Here is a 15,903-nt window from a genome sequence, read left to right on the forward strand (position 1 = left end):
GTTCCGGGGATCAACCTCGTGTTGGTTTTTAGGCCTTGTCTAGGATCGGCTTATGATCACCGTGCGTGGCCGCGAGGCCCAATCGTGAGTAGGATGATCCGATTATGCGGTGAAAACCCTAAATCATCGTAGATCGTTTTAGCTTTATCTTAATCAAGCAGGACCACCATATATTCGTGCACCTCGTACGAATCATGGGTGGATCGGCTCCTTGAGCCGATTCACAGGATAACCTGAGAGCCGATCGAGGCTCGTATTTAATGTTTACGTGTATGCCATGCAGGAAACTAAGCGAGGCATCTCCATCACCTTCCTGACCAGGTATAGGTCAGGTGGCACGCCCTTGCACCAGCATCGGACGTGTGACCAGAAGGCTTTGCGGGCCGTTGCTCGGAGGGACCAGGGCCAGCCGCAGCCCTAAGTTGTTCCCGGCTCTACTGTGTTGCCTGTCGCTGCCCGCCGGTGGGTTTTGACCGTCAACACCTATCCAGGCCTCCTCCAAAGCTCAAACACGGTCCGTGGGGTGTGCCAACCAGAATACCAGATGGGCATACAACACCCCGTGTAGGGTGTCAAAATCCTGAACGTTTTTTTTGACGATGTACTCCCGTAGGCATACATTAATTGTAGTTATAAACATAATATTACATAGTTGGTACATATACAAGCAACATAATATGAGGATGATATAAATGGTTGTAGTGTTGCAAACTGTCGCCGCCGCAACTACCAAGAACACATGTCCTCCACCATCACCGGAGAAGAAGAGCATCAGGAGTTGGTCCACACTTTAGCGTTGAAGAAACCCCTAGTCATGAGGCGTTAAGGAGCCGCAGTAGCCACCAATCTCGTAAGACTGGATCTAACCCGATAAGGAAAATCAGCCGGAGGAGCCCTCCGAGCCTCTTCAACGCCGGATCCGGGGCCAGCGCCACCCTGCCCTTCAATCGGCCGAATCCCCCACCATCTTCCACAAACATGTTGCAGTCAAGACCGTCACACTCCAAGAGCAGCCCATCCTTGCCGCAACGCCATGACGCAGCGCCAAAACGCAGCCCCTCCAACAGCTTGGACTCCACAAGCCTCTCGCTGGCGTCAGCAACACATCCAGCGAGCAGGAACATGGACTGAGAGACCATTATTCCTAAGAGCACCATCAACATCGGCGAGAGAAGGAGCGAAGAAGAACCTGGAACCGCATCCTGAACGTTGAATGACTGGGAATCACTGAGATTTCTAAACAAGAGCACAACACACGACACAAGGGGCAGAGTCCTGCTTTCCTGGCAACCGGCGTCCGGTTGATATTTGAGGTTCGGTCGCGAAGATTCTCCCGCATATTACTCATCGCCTCATCGCCCACCGCCACGCCACTTCTTCCCTCCGACCTCATTACTTTTGTCTCGAAAAAAGCAAGAGGAATACGCAAGCGACTCCGTTGCAGGTCGTCGCCGCGGTCAAATCCGGCGGCGGCGGAGGCGGAGGCGGAGGCGGAACCGCGGCGAGCGTGCCCCGTCCGGCGGGATCCTTCGGGCCGGCGCCCCAGGGGGATATTCTTCGCGCTGGGGGGTGCTCGATTTGGATGAAAGGAGCGTGCCCTCGGCATGGGTACCCCCTCGCAGGGCTCGGCGGCCGTGGCGGCGGCCCGGGTCGACCTCTGCGCGCTCGACCTCATGCCCGTCTTCGCCAAGGAGATGGTTGCCGGCGGAGTAGCGGGCGCTTTCTCCAAGACCGCCATCGCGCCCCTCGAGCGCCTCAAGATATTGTTACAGGTTCGTTTCGCTCCTCGCACTCGCAGACGCAGAGAATACACCCGTACCTTACTACCGCGTTAAATTCAGTCTTCGTCGTCGCTTGGGAAAATTGAGGATTGATCACAAGATAAATCTCCTCGGACTCCAGTATTGTTTGCGGCGATTTGCTAGTAATTTCGTTCGTTAGTGGAATTTCCGTTCGTATGCGGATTTAGGCATGATTTGCTTCAGGATGTCAACGTCAAAATTGTCGGTCGAAAGGTGATTTTGAAGCCTGTGAATGTGATAACCCGCTCTTTAATACACGCCAATCCTAGCCCGAAAATAGATCTTTCACGTGATGCAGCGAAAGGTACTGACAGCACCATCTCTCAACACAAGTTGTATGTCAATGGAACTGATGCACAAGTGTGATTTGGGCGTCAGTTCTGTTGACATAGAACTTAAGTTTTTTCCCTGTCAGTGAAAATGAAGTACGAAAGAACACTTGGGAGTCACAGACTTGCAGCATCTCAGGATATGAGCTTACACATCCTGTATCATAAGCATGCCATGGTCTATTAGATATTATATTTTTCTCTGTTCAGCAGATTCTAGCTATACGTTTGTCTTTTGGCTGAATCGCTGAGATATGACCTGCCAGATGTTATAAGAATCATGAAATCTTGTCCATGCAACTCGTGATGCCATTTGGCAAATCCCCCCTTTTTTTCCCGTTAAGAATGCTATTCTTGATGTGATATGTAGCAAGTTCCATTTCCAGAGGATTGATTATGTCTGCTCCCATTGGCCTTGTATATGCAAGATGCTGCAGTAACTACCAGCTTCTTAATTAGTTTTGCATGCCTAATATGCGTTTGATCTACAAGTTTCTAAATGATTATAGTTGCTAACATATGTTCTACTTCTGATTCTGCTTGTAGACTAGAACAAATGAGTTCAGGTCTCTCGGAGTTCTCAGATCCTTGAATAAACTGAGAAAACATGATGGTGTCTTGGGCTTTTACAAGTATGTAGCAACTCAACTTATGTACTTGTACAATATTACTACACAACATGCATACAATATTAAATAGCTGACCATGTCTTGGTACTACTTCAGGGGAAACGGTGCCAGTGTGTTGAGAATTGTTCCTTATGCTGCATTACATTATATGGCGTATGAGCGGTACAGGTGTTGGATCTTGAATAACTGCCCCTCACTTGGCACAGGACCCGTGGTAGATCTTTTAGCAGGCTCAGCATCAGGAGGGACTGCAGTCTTGTGCACTTATCCCTTGGACTTGGCTAGGACCAAGCTTGCCTTCCAGGTATTGTACTGTGCATCTGTTTGTTGTCTCCTTTGCTCCTCTCTTCAGCTTGCTTGCATTTTGGCATTCTCATTACTGTGCTTCTGTGCATGCATGTTCATACTGAATTGCAGAGCACAACCCTACTATTCAGTATCAAATTGGTTTTATAAGGCAATAATTAACCAGACAATCAATTGAGCTGTAGCAGTTTTAGAATTTATTCCCTTAACGTCGAGTATTCGTATTCCTTCTGTTTGCAAGAGGATCTTATTAATGATATCAAATTTTTGACCACTAATGTATACTATGCATAGTTCAAATACTGCGAAAATGATACCCTACACTCCTATAGATTGGTGAAAAGCACGCGTATAACTTTATACCCCTCACCCTCTCTGCCGAGAATTACAACACATATGCATGCACTCCATCTAAAATTACATGAACAGATATATTCCCCTGAATGTAGAAAACTAGGTTGGCTTACACCTTGAGACAGTTTGAGGGTGTGGTTTTGCTGTCATGGACCTTGGTTCATCAGTTATGCACCTTAAATTGCTAGACTTAGCTATGATGGTACACAGTCTTTTGGATTTTTCTGATGATTCATTTTTGTAAGGATTTGAGTGTTTGTTGACACATTAGTTCGTTGTGTTGAAGGAGGAGTCTTTCTTATTTGCAACAAATTATTAGGATGTTGCTGGGCTGTTGGAGAATTTGGTGATATAAGTTGCACTGATGGTAAAACCATATCATGTTAGCAAACCTCCCATCTAAAATCTCCTCATGGTGTAATTTGACCTACTTTTATAAGTCCGGGAGGCCTAACACCCGATTTTCTTGCTCAGGGCATTAAATAGACTTCTATAAAGTTCAGTGCATAAAATAGTCAGCCTATTTTTCGAATCGTATGTATTTCTGTTCAAGTCTTACATTATGCTGCCAGGAGAAAAAACGCATATTTGTGCCAAGTTCAGGGAGTAGTAAACTAGTAAATCACATTGCCGCTAAAATATTGCGCCTTAACTCTGAATTGTCCATCAGCCATCTCTTGTAACAAGTATGTTTTTTTCCTTGGTACATTTTATTTTGTTCTAAGAGTGCTGTTTCCTAGTTCTACGAAGATCCATTTTGTTGTTTGAAATGCAATTGTCTTTTACTTTCATCCTGTTGTGCTGAACTTGTTTGATTTTTCTTACAGGTCAATAACTCAGATCAACCTAGCAGTGGTTTGAAAAGGCCAAAAGGTCCACCTTCATATGGAGGAATAAAAGATGTCTTTCGAGGTGTTTATTCAGAAGGTGGAATGCGGGCCTTGTATCGTGGAGTAGGTATGGACATAGACTTCTTACACCACTAGTGCTTATTTAAACGTTATCTATGCTTGCTGTGAGTTGTATATATTCTTATTTTGCTTTTATTTCTGGATAAGCTCGTTACCTTTAATTTCACTGTGGCTGCCTGGTTGTTATATTCTTGATGTCTTAATATGAGCTTGCCCATTCAGGTCCAACGCTCATGGGAATACTTCCTTATGCTGGTCTTAAATTCTACATATACGAAGGGCTGAAGGCACACGTACCTGAAGATTACAAGAATTCTGTCACGCTAAAACTTTCCTGCGGTGCTGCAGCTGGTTTATTTGGCCAGACTTTGACCTACCCATTAGATGTAGTCAGGAGACAAATGCAGGTACTTTATTTTTTCCGTATACTGCTTCCTTTTTTAGAAGATCATATTAAATGTCCTTAACAACTCTGTCAACTGTTTTATCATGTTTGTATTTTCTCTATTCTTAGGTTCAAAGTCATGTACAGCATGATCAATTTGGTGGTCCACGAATAACGGGTACATTCCAGGGGCTTAAAGTCATCAAACAAACGCAGGGATGGAGACAATTATTTGCTGGTTTGAGCCTTAATTATATCAAGGTAGTCATGGTGATAATCCTTCGCATTTAGTTTTCTTGGGTACTTAACATGCTAATCAATTTTAATCTTTTATGTTGCTACTGCTCATTAGGCTAACTCCTTGGTAGTCTGAATGTTTTAGGAGAACTTTCACTCTGTTCTCATGATATAAAGAAAGAAAATCAAGTACTCCCTCCGATCCATATTACTTTATGCTAAAATGGATGCATCTATAACTAAAATGTGCCCAGATACATCTATGTTAGCATCAAGTAATATGAATCGGAGGGAGAGTATCTCACAATTTTGTTGAACTCCCTTTGGCAGCAAATCGTTGTCATTGAGTAGATTACTCTGGGTAATACTTAGTAACCTCATCTAGAATGTGGTCTTGCTGTGTCCTAATTATAATTTCCACAATTTGCACTTGTGAGTTGATGTTTCATTGACATGCAGATCCATATCCTTGTATTTAGTCTCACGTTTTGCTGCAAGATGCTTCCCAGCGGCACTTATATAACTTAGCCAAATCCTTTTTCTTTAACTTGATCATCAGTGGAGCACATTACATAAGCAACATTCCTAAATCGTTGGATGGATTGGCTGACTTTGCCACACTCAGTCAGGTGAGTTTGAGCCACTGACTCGTGGGGCCAGCATATGCTGGTCCACAGGTCAACTGACTCCCAAGTCACCAGACACAAAGTTAGCAAATCCCAACAACTAAAGTGCATGCTTAGTTAAACTTTGTGGTCTCTGCTACTTGCCCATGACAAGTTGTTAGCTAAAACCCCTGTCCGATGGAGTTCACTTGTATATGTATAATTTTATTGTTTTACCAAGATGTTGCTTCTGAATGTTGGTAATTTTGCAGGTGGTACCCTCAGTGGCTATTGGTTTCACCGCCTATGACACAATGAAGCATTTGCTCAAGATACCCCCGAGAGAGAACATAAAGTCCGATCAAGGTTCTACCTGAAGTTTCCATGCACAAAAGACAGCATCCGCAGCCTAAAAAAAAGAAGACGCTTCTGCAAAGTGAATTTGGGAAGCTTCAAGTCCATCACTGTTACGTGGCAACTGTGTTCGCATACTTAACCCAGCTGACATATTCTTTCCATTATATTGTTTTCATATTCTCTTCTTTTTTTTCTTGGGCGGGGATAGTTTGTCCACTAGGTGGAATTCTGTCATTGGATATTACTTGGATGAAATTACAAAAATGTAGCTTTGAGCATCATTTATCTTCTTATGCCAAAATTGACGGTCTTTGTATTCATTAGTGTAGCGGTCTTATTCATCTTTCAGTGATCAGAAAGTTCACACATTGTTTGCATGGCATACTCTGGTTAGGTCGCAAATGTTTGTCTGGCATACCCTCCTTAAGTTGGTACTACTGGCGTTGTAGAGGATGTCCATTAACTGAATTAAGCTTCTTATTGTGACTAGATTGATAATAGTATCGGTACATGGAATTATTGTATGACAGTAGTGCATTGCTTGTATCATTACTCTGGTTAAGATAGCTCAGCATATACTCATTTAGGAACATATATAAATGAAAGGGTAATTGAATGCTTCAACTGGGCCGCTTGCGGTAACAATGTCCAAAGCCCATACGCGTGCTTGTGCACCCTGGTCAGTTCCCAGTTTACCTTGGAGGTCTGTATTCAACTTGTCCTTCTGGGCAAAATGAGGTGACAAGGGCATCTCCAACGGGTGATCCAAATGAAAGCATGGGTGATCCAAATGAAAGCATCTGTTTGGGTGGACACGTCTGCCCAATATTTTGGGTTGCGCGCTTCCAGATATAGGTTGTGGTCAAAGTATTTGGTATTTGGCCTTTAAATTTAATATATGGTATATAAAATCATAAGAAAAATATAAATAAGTTTAAATGATCAAGATTTATTACTCCCTCCGTCCATTAACAGATGTCCAGTGGTTCGTCCAAATTTGGATGTATCTATGCCTAAAAAATGTCTAGGTACATTCGAATTTAGACAAATGTTTGACATCTAAAAATGGACAGAGGTAGTACATAAAGTTATTGTTTAGCTACTAAATGACAAAGTACTTATCCAAAAAAAATGATATAAATGGCCTAGCCATTGTTTTCTTGGGGATTTTCGTTGTTATTGTTGTTGTTTGCAACATTTTTGCCAACATGCGCCCACATGTGCTCAACCAAATCAGGCTAGAGCTGGTTGTGAACCGTTTGGTTTCGAATTTCGTGATGCACATGGAGGATATCTTTAAAAGGACCACCTTGAGAAGCAACCAACTCTCCATGGTCTTCCCAATCATTATCAAACAGTGAATTATCCCGCTCTACCTCAACAATTATGGTGTGCATGATTACACAAGCGATCATCGCTTCCTACACGGTTTGCACACTTCATGCTCTAGCAGGGTGCCTGATCATAGTCCAACGAGTTTGGAGGATACCAAACGCCCTTGGAGGATATCAAACGCCCGCTCGACATCTTTCCGAGCTACCTCTTGCTCTTTAGCAAACCTTGCCTCCTACTCTGAATTGGAACGACGAATTGTCTTCACGAGCGTAGCCCAAGGTGGATAGATACCATCGGTAAGGTAGTACCCCTTGTCGTAGTGGTGGCCAGGGGACTGACCTCGTGCGAGCCAGCTATTCCGAAAAATGAGTGCTAAATCCATCTGTCATGTGAAGCAACGACTTCAAAAATAACTGTGCATCTCACATAATGGCCCTTGTACGACCCCTGCCAACCAAAAGGGCACTTCTTCCACTCCCAATGCATGCAATGTATGCTGCCAAGCATCCCAGGAATCCTGGAAGCGTTGATTGACATCAGACGGGCTGTGTCCTCTGCAGTAGGTTGGCGCAGATATTTTTCACCAAAAAGAGCGATCACTATATGCAGACCCCCGTACATCGCTTCCAAGCACTTGGACTCGCTCATCCAGACGTACTCATCTACGTAGTCACTGGCAACACCATATGCTAGCATCCTAATCGCCGTCGTGCATTTCTTATGAAGACATGCCTACCTTGCCAACTGCATCCAGTTTGGCGATGAAGTAGTCGTCGTAGACCTTGATGCCATCCATTATCCGGTTGAACAACGGTCCGGACATCCGAAAACAACGGCAAAACAACTGCAGCGTGAACAATGCCTTGTTGTAGTGGAAGTAGTCATAGAAGAGCATGTCCCGGCCACGTTCTCTTTTGCGGTCCAAGGCCGGCGCGCTCCCCGGCAAGGACCCCGGTACATGAGGATCTGCTCGACATTATGCTCGTGGATGAGCAACGCAGCCTCCGTGAGAAAGTCGTCGTCGGACTCGTCGTCTGAGGACGTGTCGATGAAGTTCTTGTAGAAGAACTCGTCGCCATGATCTACAGATGAAATGGGGCAAATTAGTTGACCCATTTCATCGAACACCTCGTGGGCGGGAGCAATCCAATGCCTCCATAGGGACCTGCAGGCAATGAACGTCCCGGCCGACTTGCGGCCTGGAAGCACGGTGCACGAGAGCTCACCTCCGCCGGCAACGGCGAAGCTGATGGCGGCGGGAGGACCTGAGACAGCGAGAGGACCACAATGTCGACGTCCTCCGATGCTGCGCTGAGGCCACGAAAGCACATGCAAAAACGTCGGGCCTCATCCTATGCTGCCGCACCGTTTGTCGGCGTCTCGACGTTGGTGTCTGCCCTCGATAACGGTCGTAAATCGCCGATCGTGGGGTGGCGGCGGAGCAGGGGAAAGTTGTCTGCGAATGAGCTGTGTTTTGGAAGGCAGATACGCAGGCCAGGAGAGGACAAGGGAAGACGCGAGAGACCAGTCCTGGTATCCACGGTCACGCAAACTTGACCCTTATTTGGGTCGGCTTTAGATCATCCCGTCAGTTATTTATGCGAGGAGCCATCGCAAACAGATAGATTATGCCCACGGTTGTTTGCGGGGATTAAAAGCGAGGCTCAGCATTTTGTTCTGTGCATCGCACCATGCCGAGCGATGCCGCCCACTCGCGCGCCATGGCAATGAATGCACGCGGCACGGCCCTTCTTTTCGTCACCAAAGAGATGGGCGCCCCCGCGAGCACGTCGCCGCAAGTCAACCCCTTTTCCGGCAACGGCGATCGAGTCGCTCCGCCGTCGCCGTCCAGGTCGTTTCGGCCCGGCCGGAGCGCGACAGCACCCACAGGCCGACCGGATCAGAGCTGACTGACTGACTGACTGACGCCGCAGCCCCTACGTATACGTACGTACACGGTACACGCAGGCTCAGCCCTCGAGCAGGCATGATTGGGCACGCACGGGACGGCCGTTGCGGCGCGCGCGTGGCGACGTGGGCGGCCGTATCGGCGAGGGGATTCGGCTTGTCCTCTTCCCGGCGCCGGCCTCCTCCTCCGCTCTGCAACAGTGACGCGCGCCATCCGTTCGTCCAGCGCTGCCCCGCGTTCGGGAGATGGCGACCGACCGTGCCGCTCTCGGAAGGTCGACGGATCGGGAAAGGCCGCCGAAAGCGACCAGCGCTCTCGCTCTCGCTCTCGCCGCCTCGTTTCGGGCCCGTGCCGGACGCCCGGCCGGCGAGGCGGGGTTGGCATGAATTAGGCGCCGGCCAGAGAGATTCTGCTGCAATGCTGCATGCCTGCATGCGGCCTCAGGTCTCGTGAACAGATTTTTTAACCAACGGTACTGTCGTCGGGAGATCGATCGATGGTGAAAAATTGAATTGAATTGGGCAGTTAGGTTCGGTACTGTTGGATTCGTCCACATCAGTGATGATCAGATCATGTCTGCTCCCCCGGGACGACCTGGCCCTTGATGCTGATAAGACGAGACGTGGTGGGACTGGGAGTCTCTGCAATTAAGATAGTGTTCCTTTCTAAAGTTCCTCCTGCAAGGTGTCGATCGTTGGTATATAGACGACACGTGTAAAAACTTGTGACATTGCCAGTTACACGATGAATATATACTGTACAGTACATACTTTCCCGCGGTTGACCCATACCTGGCCATGAGCAGCCCGGCCCGAAAAACTCGGGCCTGGGCCGAGAAATGTTGGCCCGACTGCCGGGCTGGGCCTGGGTAGCCCGAAAACATCGTTTAACACTACGGCACAGCCCGTGGCCCGACGGGCTTGGTGGGTATTTGGTCGGGCCGGGCCGGACTTGGGCCGGATTTTTTTGCGTCGGGCTTACCTCGGGCCGGCCCGGCCCGAGGCCTGGCCCTGCCCGACACATGCCCAGCTATAGACCCACGTAGGGACGTCGGCGCAGATCATCAGTTCATCACCGTATTATAAGTCAGGTGATAATGCCTTCGGGCACAGCTTGGACGGTGATCGCAAGACAGACGATTAGGTTTCCCTTCCCCCCGCCGGCTCCATCTCAGATCAATCTCGTCTCGGCATTACTGTTATGAAGGCGCGGTGGACCTCGGTCTTTTTCGATGGGAGAGCTTCATGCTTTATCTTTTTTCCCAAGTCTGTGCTTCATTCAGGAAGATGTGGCCGTGCTGACTCCCCTGAACATGAATTAATGTCCTTTCCGGTAAGCCCCGTTTCAGTGATGTGTCTAGTGTCACCGGAATGTGCATGGTGGTCTCTGGCGGACCTCGCTGGATTTGGTTTATGTTCCTTCTAATATGTGCTTCTCTTCAACTATGGCTGTTACTCTTGTACGTTTGTTATTTGGAGCCTTAGCACCATGACTTATCCTCTGTTTACTACAGCATGTCGTACAACGACAAGCTTTGTCTGGCTCCAATGAGAGAGGTGTGAGGGCGATGGCACGCCTTCGGCTCGTTCGAGTACATGTAGATATAGATAGGTGGTTAAAAGAACCTTGTTGTAATTCTTATTTCTTTTAGGTTTCCATATACCGTTGATGAGGATTATAAATAGAACCGTAGACTTCTTGTAGTAAAAAAAAAACTTGGACGGTGGTCGATGCACTGCATGGTGTGTGCATGTGACTGAACTAGCTAGCTAGCCCAGCCCAGGATGCCTTTCTAGCAATTCCGTTCGGAAAGTTACACCGAAGACTACCCGCGTAGCTGGATCCACAAGAAGAAACTCCGTCGCAACTCTTTCGGTATCGACTCCACTGACCCCCGTTGTTGGGTCCGTTCCATGCCTCGGGCCCGGCCTCCTTGCACGAGTCGTCAGTGGGTTAGGGTTCATCGAGTACTAGCTACTTCTCCACCGAGCAACTCTTGCTTGCTTTCGGGTCACATTTCCAGATTTCCTACTGTACCACCGGCGGAGGATCGTTTCTGCATGCATGCACAGTGTTCGATCAGGCTACAGGCCGGGGACCGGTTCTACCTATGAAAGATAAGTCGAGGCGATCGAGCCACACGTGAAGGGAGCAACTGTAGCCACAGTACACACGCGTATCTTCTTCACGATCAACCGATGGCATCTTGCTTTGCATATCGTGTTCGTTCGTTTCAAGGATTTAAAAGAGAGAACTGCAGGGGCTGCACAGGTTGTTAATCTGCATTTTGTTTTGTCTACGAGGACGCCCTGTGTATAGATAGAGCCATCAGCATTCATTCCCGTAGCTTCGCTTACAAGCGCAGCAACGGGCTACGTTTCTACGTACTGCCGTTTCTGGAGGATTGGACGATTGTCGTTCCATGGAGGGGCGCCATGAATACGTACCGGATATACCCACCTAGCTACTGTCGTACTCCAGTCTCCAGAGCTATAATCCGCTTGATGCCTCGATCGCACAGTCGCACTGCACGTACGCATACGCCGGCATTTCGCTTCCGGCGAACGCAAGCGATCGGAAAGAATGCTAAGCCGGAACGTAGGTAATCATCGGAAAAAATCAGCCAGCTCTCATACGATAAACTTTGCCCTACTTCGGTGAGGAAGAGACGAGGACGGCGATGCATCTTTGCTGCGCTCTAGTGTTTGTAGTTGTAGTACTCGTTAGGTGGTTCAGTGACCTACTTGTAGTTTTAATTAATTTTAGGGTTCCCCATCCTCCTGTAGATGATTATTTGGAATTGGAACTTTTTTTAGTTGCACATGGAGTTGCGATGGGAGATTTTAGTAATTGCACGTAAGTTGCAATGGAGAAAAATACCTCAGACAATTGGATTTTACATCGTGATTCATTCTTCTCACGAGTCATAATTGACCGAGTTGCAACTAAGATTCGATGGCGTCACTTGACTGGAAATGTGCCACTTTTCAAAAATAAACCTCATTTGTAATTAAAATAATCCAATTATTAGTTAAGCTAATTCTCGATTGTCTGAGAATTAAGTTAGAGCTCATTGAACTCAAGAACCTTCGAATTTGCATCATGATCCGTGCGCTCTTTCAGTTGCAATTGAGATTTTTTAATTGCAAGTGAGGTTTGCAACTACTCGGTGTAGTCCCATAATGAGTGTTCTAATTTTAATTAAAAAATAAAAGATCTCCAAAATAGGTCTTAGATAATTCTAGCAATTGCCAATAAATTGAGGCTTTTACTAGTCCATAATAAGTGTTGTGATTTTATTTGAAACGCAAACTAAAACCACAACACTTATCATAGATCAGAGTGAGTAAGATGTTTCAATCACGATTGAGAACTTTTGGTGCAAGTGTAGTTGAAACTTTCGGCGCATGTGCAGTTGCAACTAAAACAATGATTCACACGCTACAAAAAGAATGCAAACAATAAAATTCTTATAGTACAAAATCATAGAGACGACATCACTTGACAAAGAAGTAGCTTAATTCTCAGTCGATCACTAGACCGTCGGATTGTGCCATGATTCGTGCTAGACATGAGTTGCAACTTAGATTTTTAAGTTGCGTGCATATGCGGTTGTAAATGAGATTGTACTACCTGCGCAATGGTCGCAACTGATAAAAATATTTCTGAACCTTGGATTTACTTCATGATTCACGTTTTTTCATGAGTTGCAACATAAGGTTGTGTATGATATTTAATGACATATGAAGAATTAAGCTTTATGTCCCTGGCCGTCCGAGTTGAAACATGTCTTAGATTTTTAAATTTTAGATGTGTCTTGTCATTCAAGAATTTTAACAAATCTAAGGCGTGTTGCACGGGACGGAGGGAGTATATATATACTAAAATGTGCCGTTCGGCGCTTTCCCTAAACAAACGAAATCTTGCTTTTCCAATTTAGAGCACGGATGATTCCATGAAAGCGAGCATGTACGTAGAGGCCTATGTCTCTCTCATTACGTTCTTCACATCTGCTACATTACCCAACCGGCCGGACCGGCCGGACGGACGTGTACGCGGTACATGATTGTTCTCTCCTTTTTCATTTCTGGTGTAGTAGTTGTACGTGTACTTGCATGCCGTGACATGTCGCGCGGGGCCCGCCCCATTAATGGCACGTACAGGGAACGGACGTGCACATGTGCATGGCCCGCGTGTGGTGCACGCTTCGATCGGTCGATCAGGCCATCAGGGACAAGGGATCCCGGTCGATCGGGTGTGTCACGTACGTACGGGGCATGCATGCTATGTGTTGTCGCGTTACCTCCATTCGACCATCTGCATGGCCCATGCATTGCATTATTATGTTGCAGGTCATTCAACAACAACAAAAATGTGGCAGTTAGATCATTGCACTAGTCAAATAATTCGAAAGTCCGCACTGATGGAAAAAGATTAGGCAATATATTTATATTCATCAATAGTCTGTTTGATGTTTAATCCTATGTGAATTATTGATAGCATCGTGTGCTTACCAATTCTTGAGATCGGCGGCTTGGTCTTCTCGCTAATCTCTAATCTCGCGAGATCTGTTTCTCGGAGTGTTGCTAGCGTGTCGTTAGTCATGATGGCGCTAGGGGCTAGGGCAAGGTAGATGCTCTCGAGTAACGATGTTGGTCCGGAGGTGGTGAATTTTTCATTTGTAGTTATTCCTCGACTTCGTCGACGGGATGTGGCCGATCTTGGTCCAAGATAGCATGGGGACACTCCCCGATAGACGTGCCACAACGACATGTGCCTCGCTGCTTGTAGCAGGTTTGATCATCGACTCATAAAATCTCGTTGGCGATGGTGCTCTTTTGGATCCAGCAATGTGGCGGCTCCACGTCTCTTCCAACGCGTGTCTAGGCGACGTTGGAGTTTGGCGGTGGCCAATGGCATCGATGGGTGCAGGAAACCCTATGGATAGTTTTCTCTAAAGTTTTCAGGACACCTGATTCTGTTAGTTTGCATGTTTGTTTATTCATATAACTTGATTTTCTATTAATAAATACGTGAGTGGTTGCTCTAAAAAAGTTAAACTGCTCGAACCCTTTTAAGAGCATCTTCAAGGGAAGCCCTCATTTTTTCTGATTTTTTTCTCCGCAGAAAAGATTTGGGGGCCGTTCATACGCTTTTCCGCGAGGACAACAGATTTGGGTGGTACGAAAAGTTTAAACTTAATTTTGGCTCAGACCAACATTCGACATAATTTTACAGACTTGAAAAATGAAAACAAATTAGAATTAAACTAGAACAAACTAGACCAATGGTAGAACCCTACATCCCTTCGACGCTACTCCGTAATTCTAGTCAGAGTCGGGGTAGATGACCCCCGGCGGCGCTGCTCCTGATGGCACACCTCCCGTCAACGCTGCTCAGGGCGGCGGCCTCCTACCGAGACAAATTATCCCAATTGGTGGCCCGCACTCCTCTCGTTGGCGCATGTACAAATTATCCCCACCTACGGCGGTGCTAGCGTTCGGCCAAGGCGACATATGGGTAGTCGACTGACGCGGTGGGTAGAGCGGCGAGCGGTCGCGGGGTGTGCGCTAGGGTTTGGACGAGGTAGATAGAAATAGCGTGCGGTGAAGAAGGAAGAGCGGTGGGCGATGGAGAGGCTGCCAGGTGGGCCAGGGAGGATCATTTCGGGCAGATGGGGCGGGTTTGGCAAGCCCCCTTAGAGATGCTCTAACTAGCCTTGATCAATGTAGTACTACTATTCCATTTGACCGCATCGAGCTGCTGCAAATCTCAGCTGCAAGTTGAAACGTGTAGCTGCATTACCACACAATTGGCTCGAAGCAGGAAGCGAGCCACATGCAGCTCTTTTTTCAGATCACAGGCGCATCCTTAATTTGCCACAAAGCTTTGTTGGACGTTGGTAAATACGGAAAGGCCACCTACTCTGAATAAATTACAACCGCAATCTTTTGAGGGAAGCTACCTATAACCTATCCATCCACAGAAGAAGCCTCAAGAACGCTCCGAACTGCAGACCTGCGGCCTGCTGCTCCTTGTCTTCCTCTCTGGCGATCCGGGCTAAATGTTGATCTTTTGTCAAAGGTGAATGAATGCACGCGCTGCTTTCTGCATATGTGAAGCTCTACGGGCAGTCACTGCAGAGGGAGTAATTTTGTTTCCTGAAGGGCGCATATGGCTTCAGGGGCGATAATGGCCTGTAAGAACAGCATGCTAATTGAAGACAGAGATCAGGCTATTTGAGGGTCGAGCGGTACACAAATAGATGGCGGCCGAGAACGCGCAGATGGGCCATTACATACTATATCTTGATGAATTGATACTAGTCTAAATGGTAGCTGCCGCCATGGATGTAATCTGGAGAAAGCGAGCAATTATACTGACACGCGAAATTCACACGCGCACATTCATTCAGAGTCACAGGGTTATTGATCCCTAGTTCAGGAGTTCCCCAAACTAACCAGGCATAGGGGCAGAGCCCCATCGCACAAGTTTCTCTGATATAATGCAGGGTGAAAGTACCAAACTGCCCTTCTTCCTCCCAGCAGTCCAGTCACGCCTCATCGCCTTAGGTCCTCGCTCGAGCCACTCACTTTTGAGGTAACCTACGTAACATGCTGCTCATCACGAGTAGGTTAGACGGGGGGTCCTAGCTAGCTACTCAACAGGATGTTTAGGTCCAGCTTTTCATCTCCGTGCCTTTTGATCTGCCTGCCCTTAGATGTGGCCACCGCATGCACTCGC

General features: G+C 47.0%; 1 protein-coding gene across 1 annotated transcript; it reads left to right on the forward strand.

Moving 5' to 3' along the window:
• Positions 1–1,361: 1,361 nt before the first annotated feature.
• On the forward strand, positions 1,362–6,196 carry LOC127343555 (mitochondrial carrier protein CoAc1). The gene is made up of 7 exons (XM_051369683.2): positions 1,362–1,772; positions 2,678–2,763; positions 2,857–3,064; positions 4,248–4,377; positions 4,554–4,738; positions 4,846–4,977; positions 5,831–6,196. Exons 1-7 carry the CDS (start codon positions 1,605–1,607, stop codon positions 5,933–5,935), a joined length of 1,014 nt encoding a protein of 337 aa, XP_051225643.1. The 5' UTR covers positions 1,362–1,604; the 3' UTR covers positions 5,936–6,196.
• The last annotated feature ends 9,707 nt before the right edge of the window (positions 6,197–15,903 follow it).

Source organism: Lolium perenne, chromosome 3 (genome assembly GCF_019359855.2).
Source record: "Lolium perenne isolate Kyuss_39 chromosome 3, Kyuss_2.0, whole genome shotgun sequence".
Taxonomy (NCBI): Eukaryota; Viridiplantae; Streptophyta; class Magnoliopsida; order Poales; family Poaceae; genus Lolium; species Lolium perenne.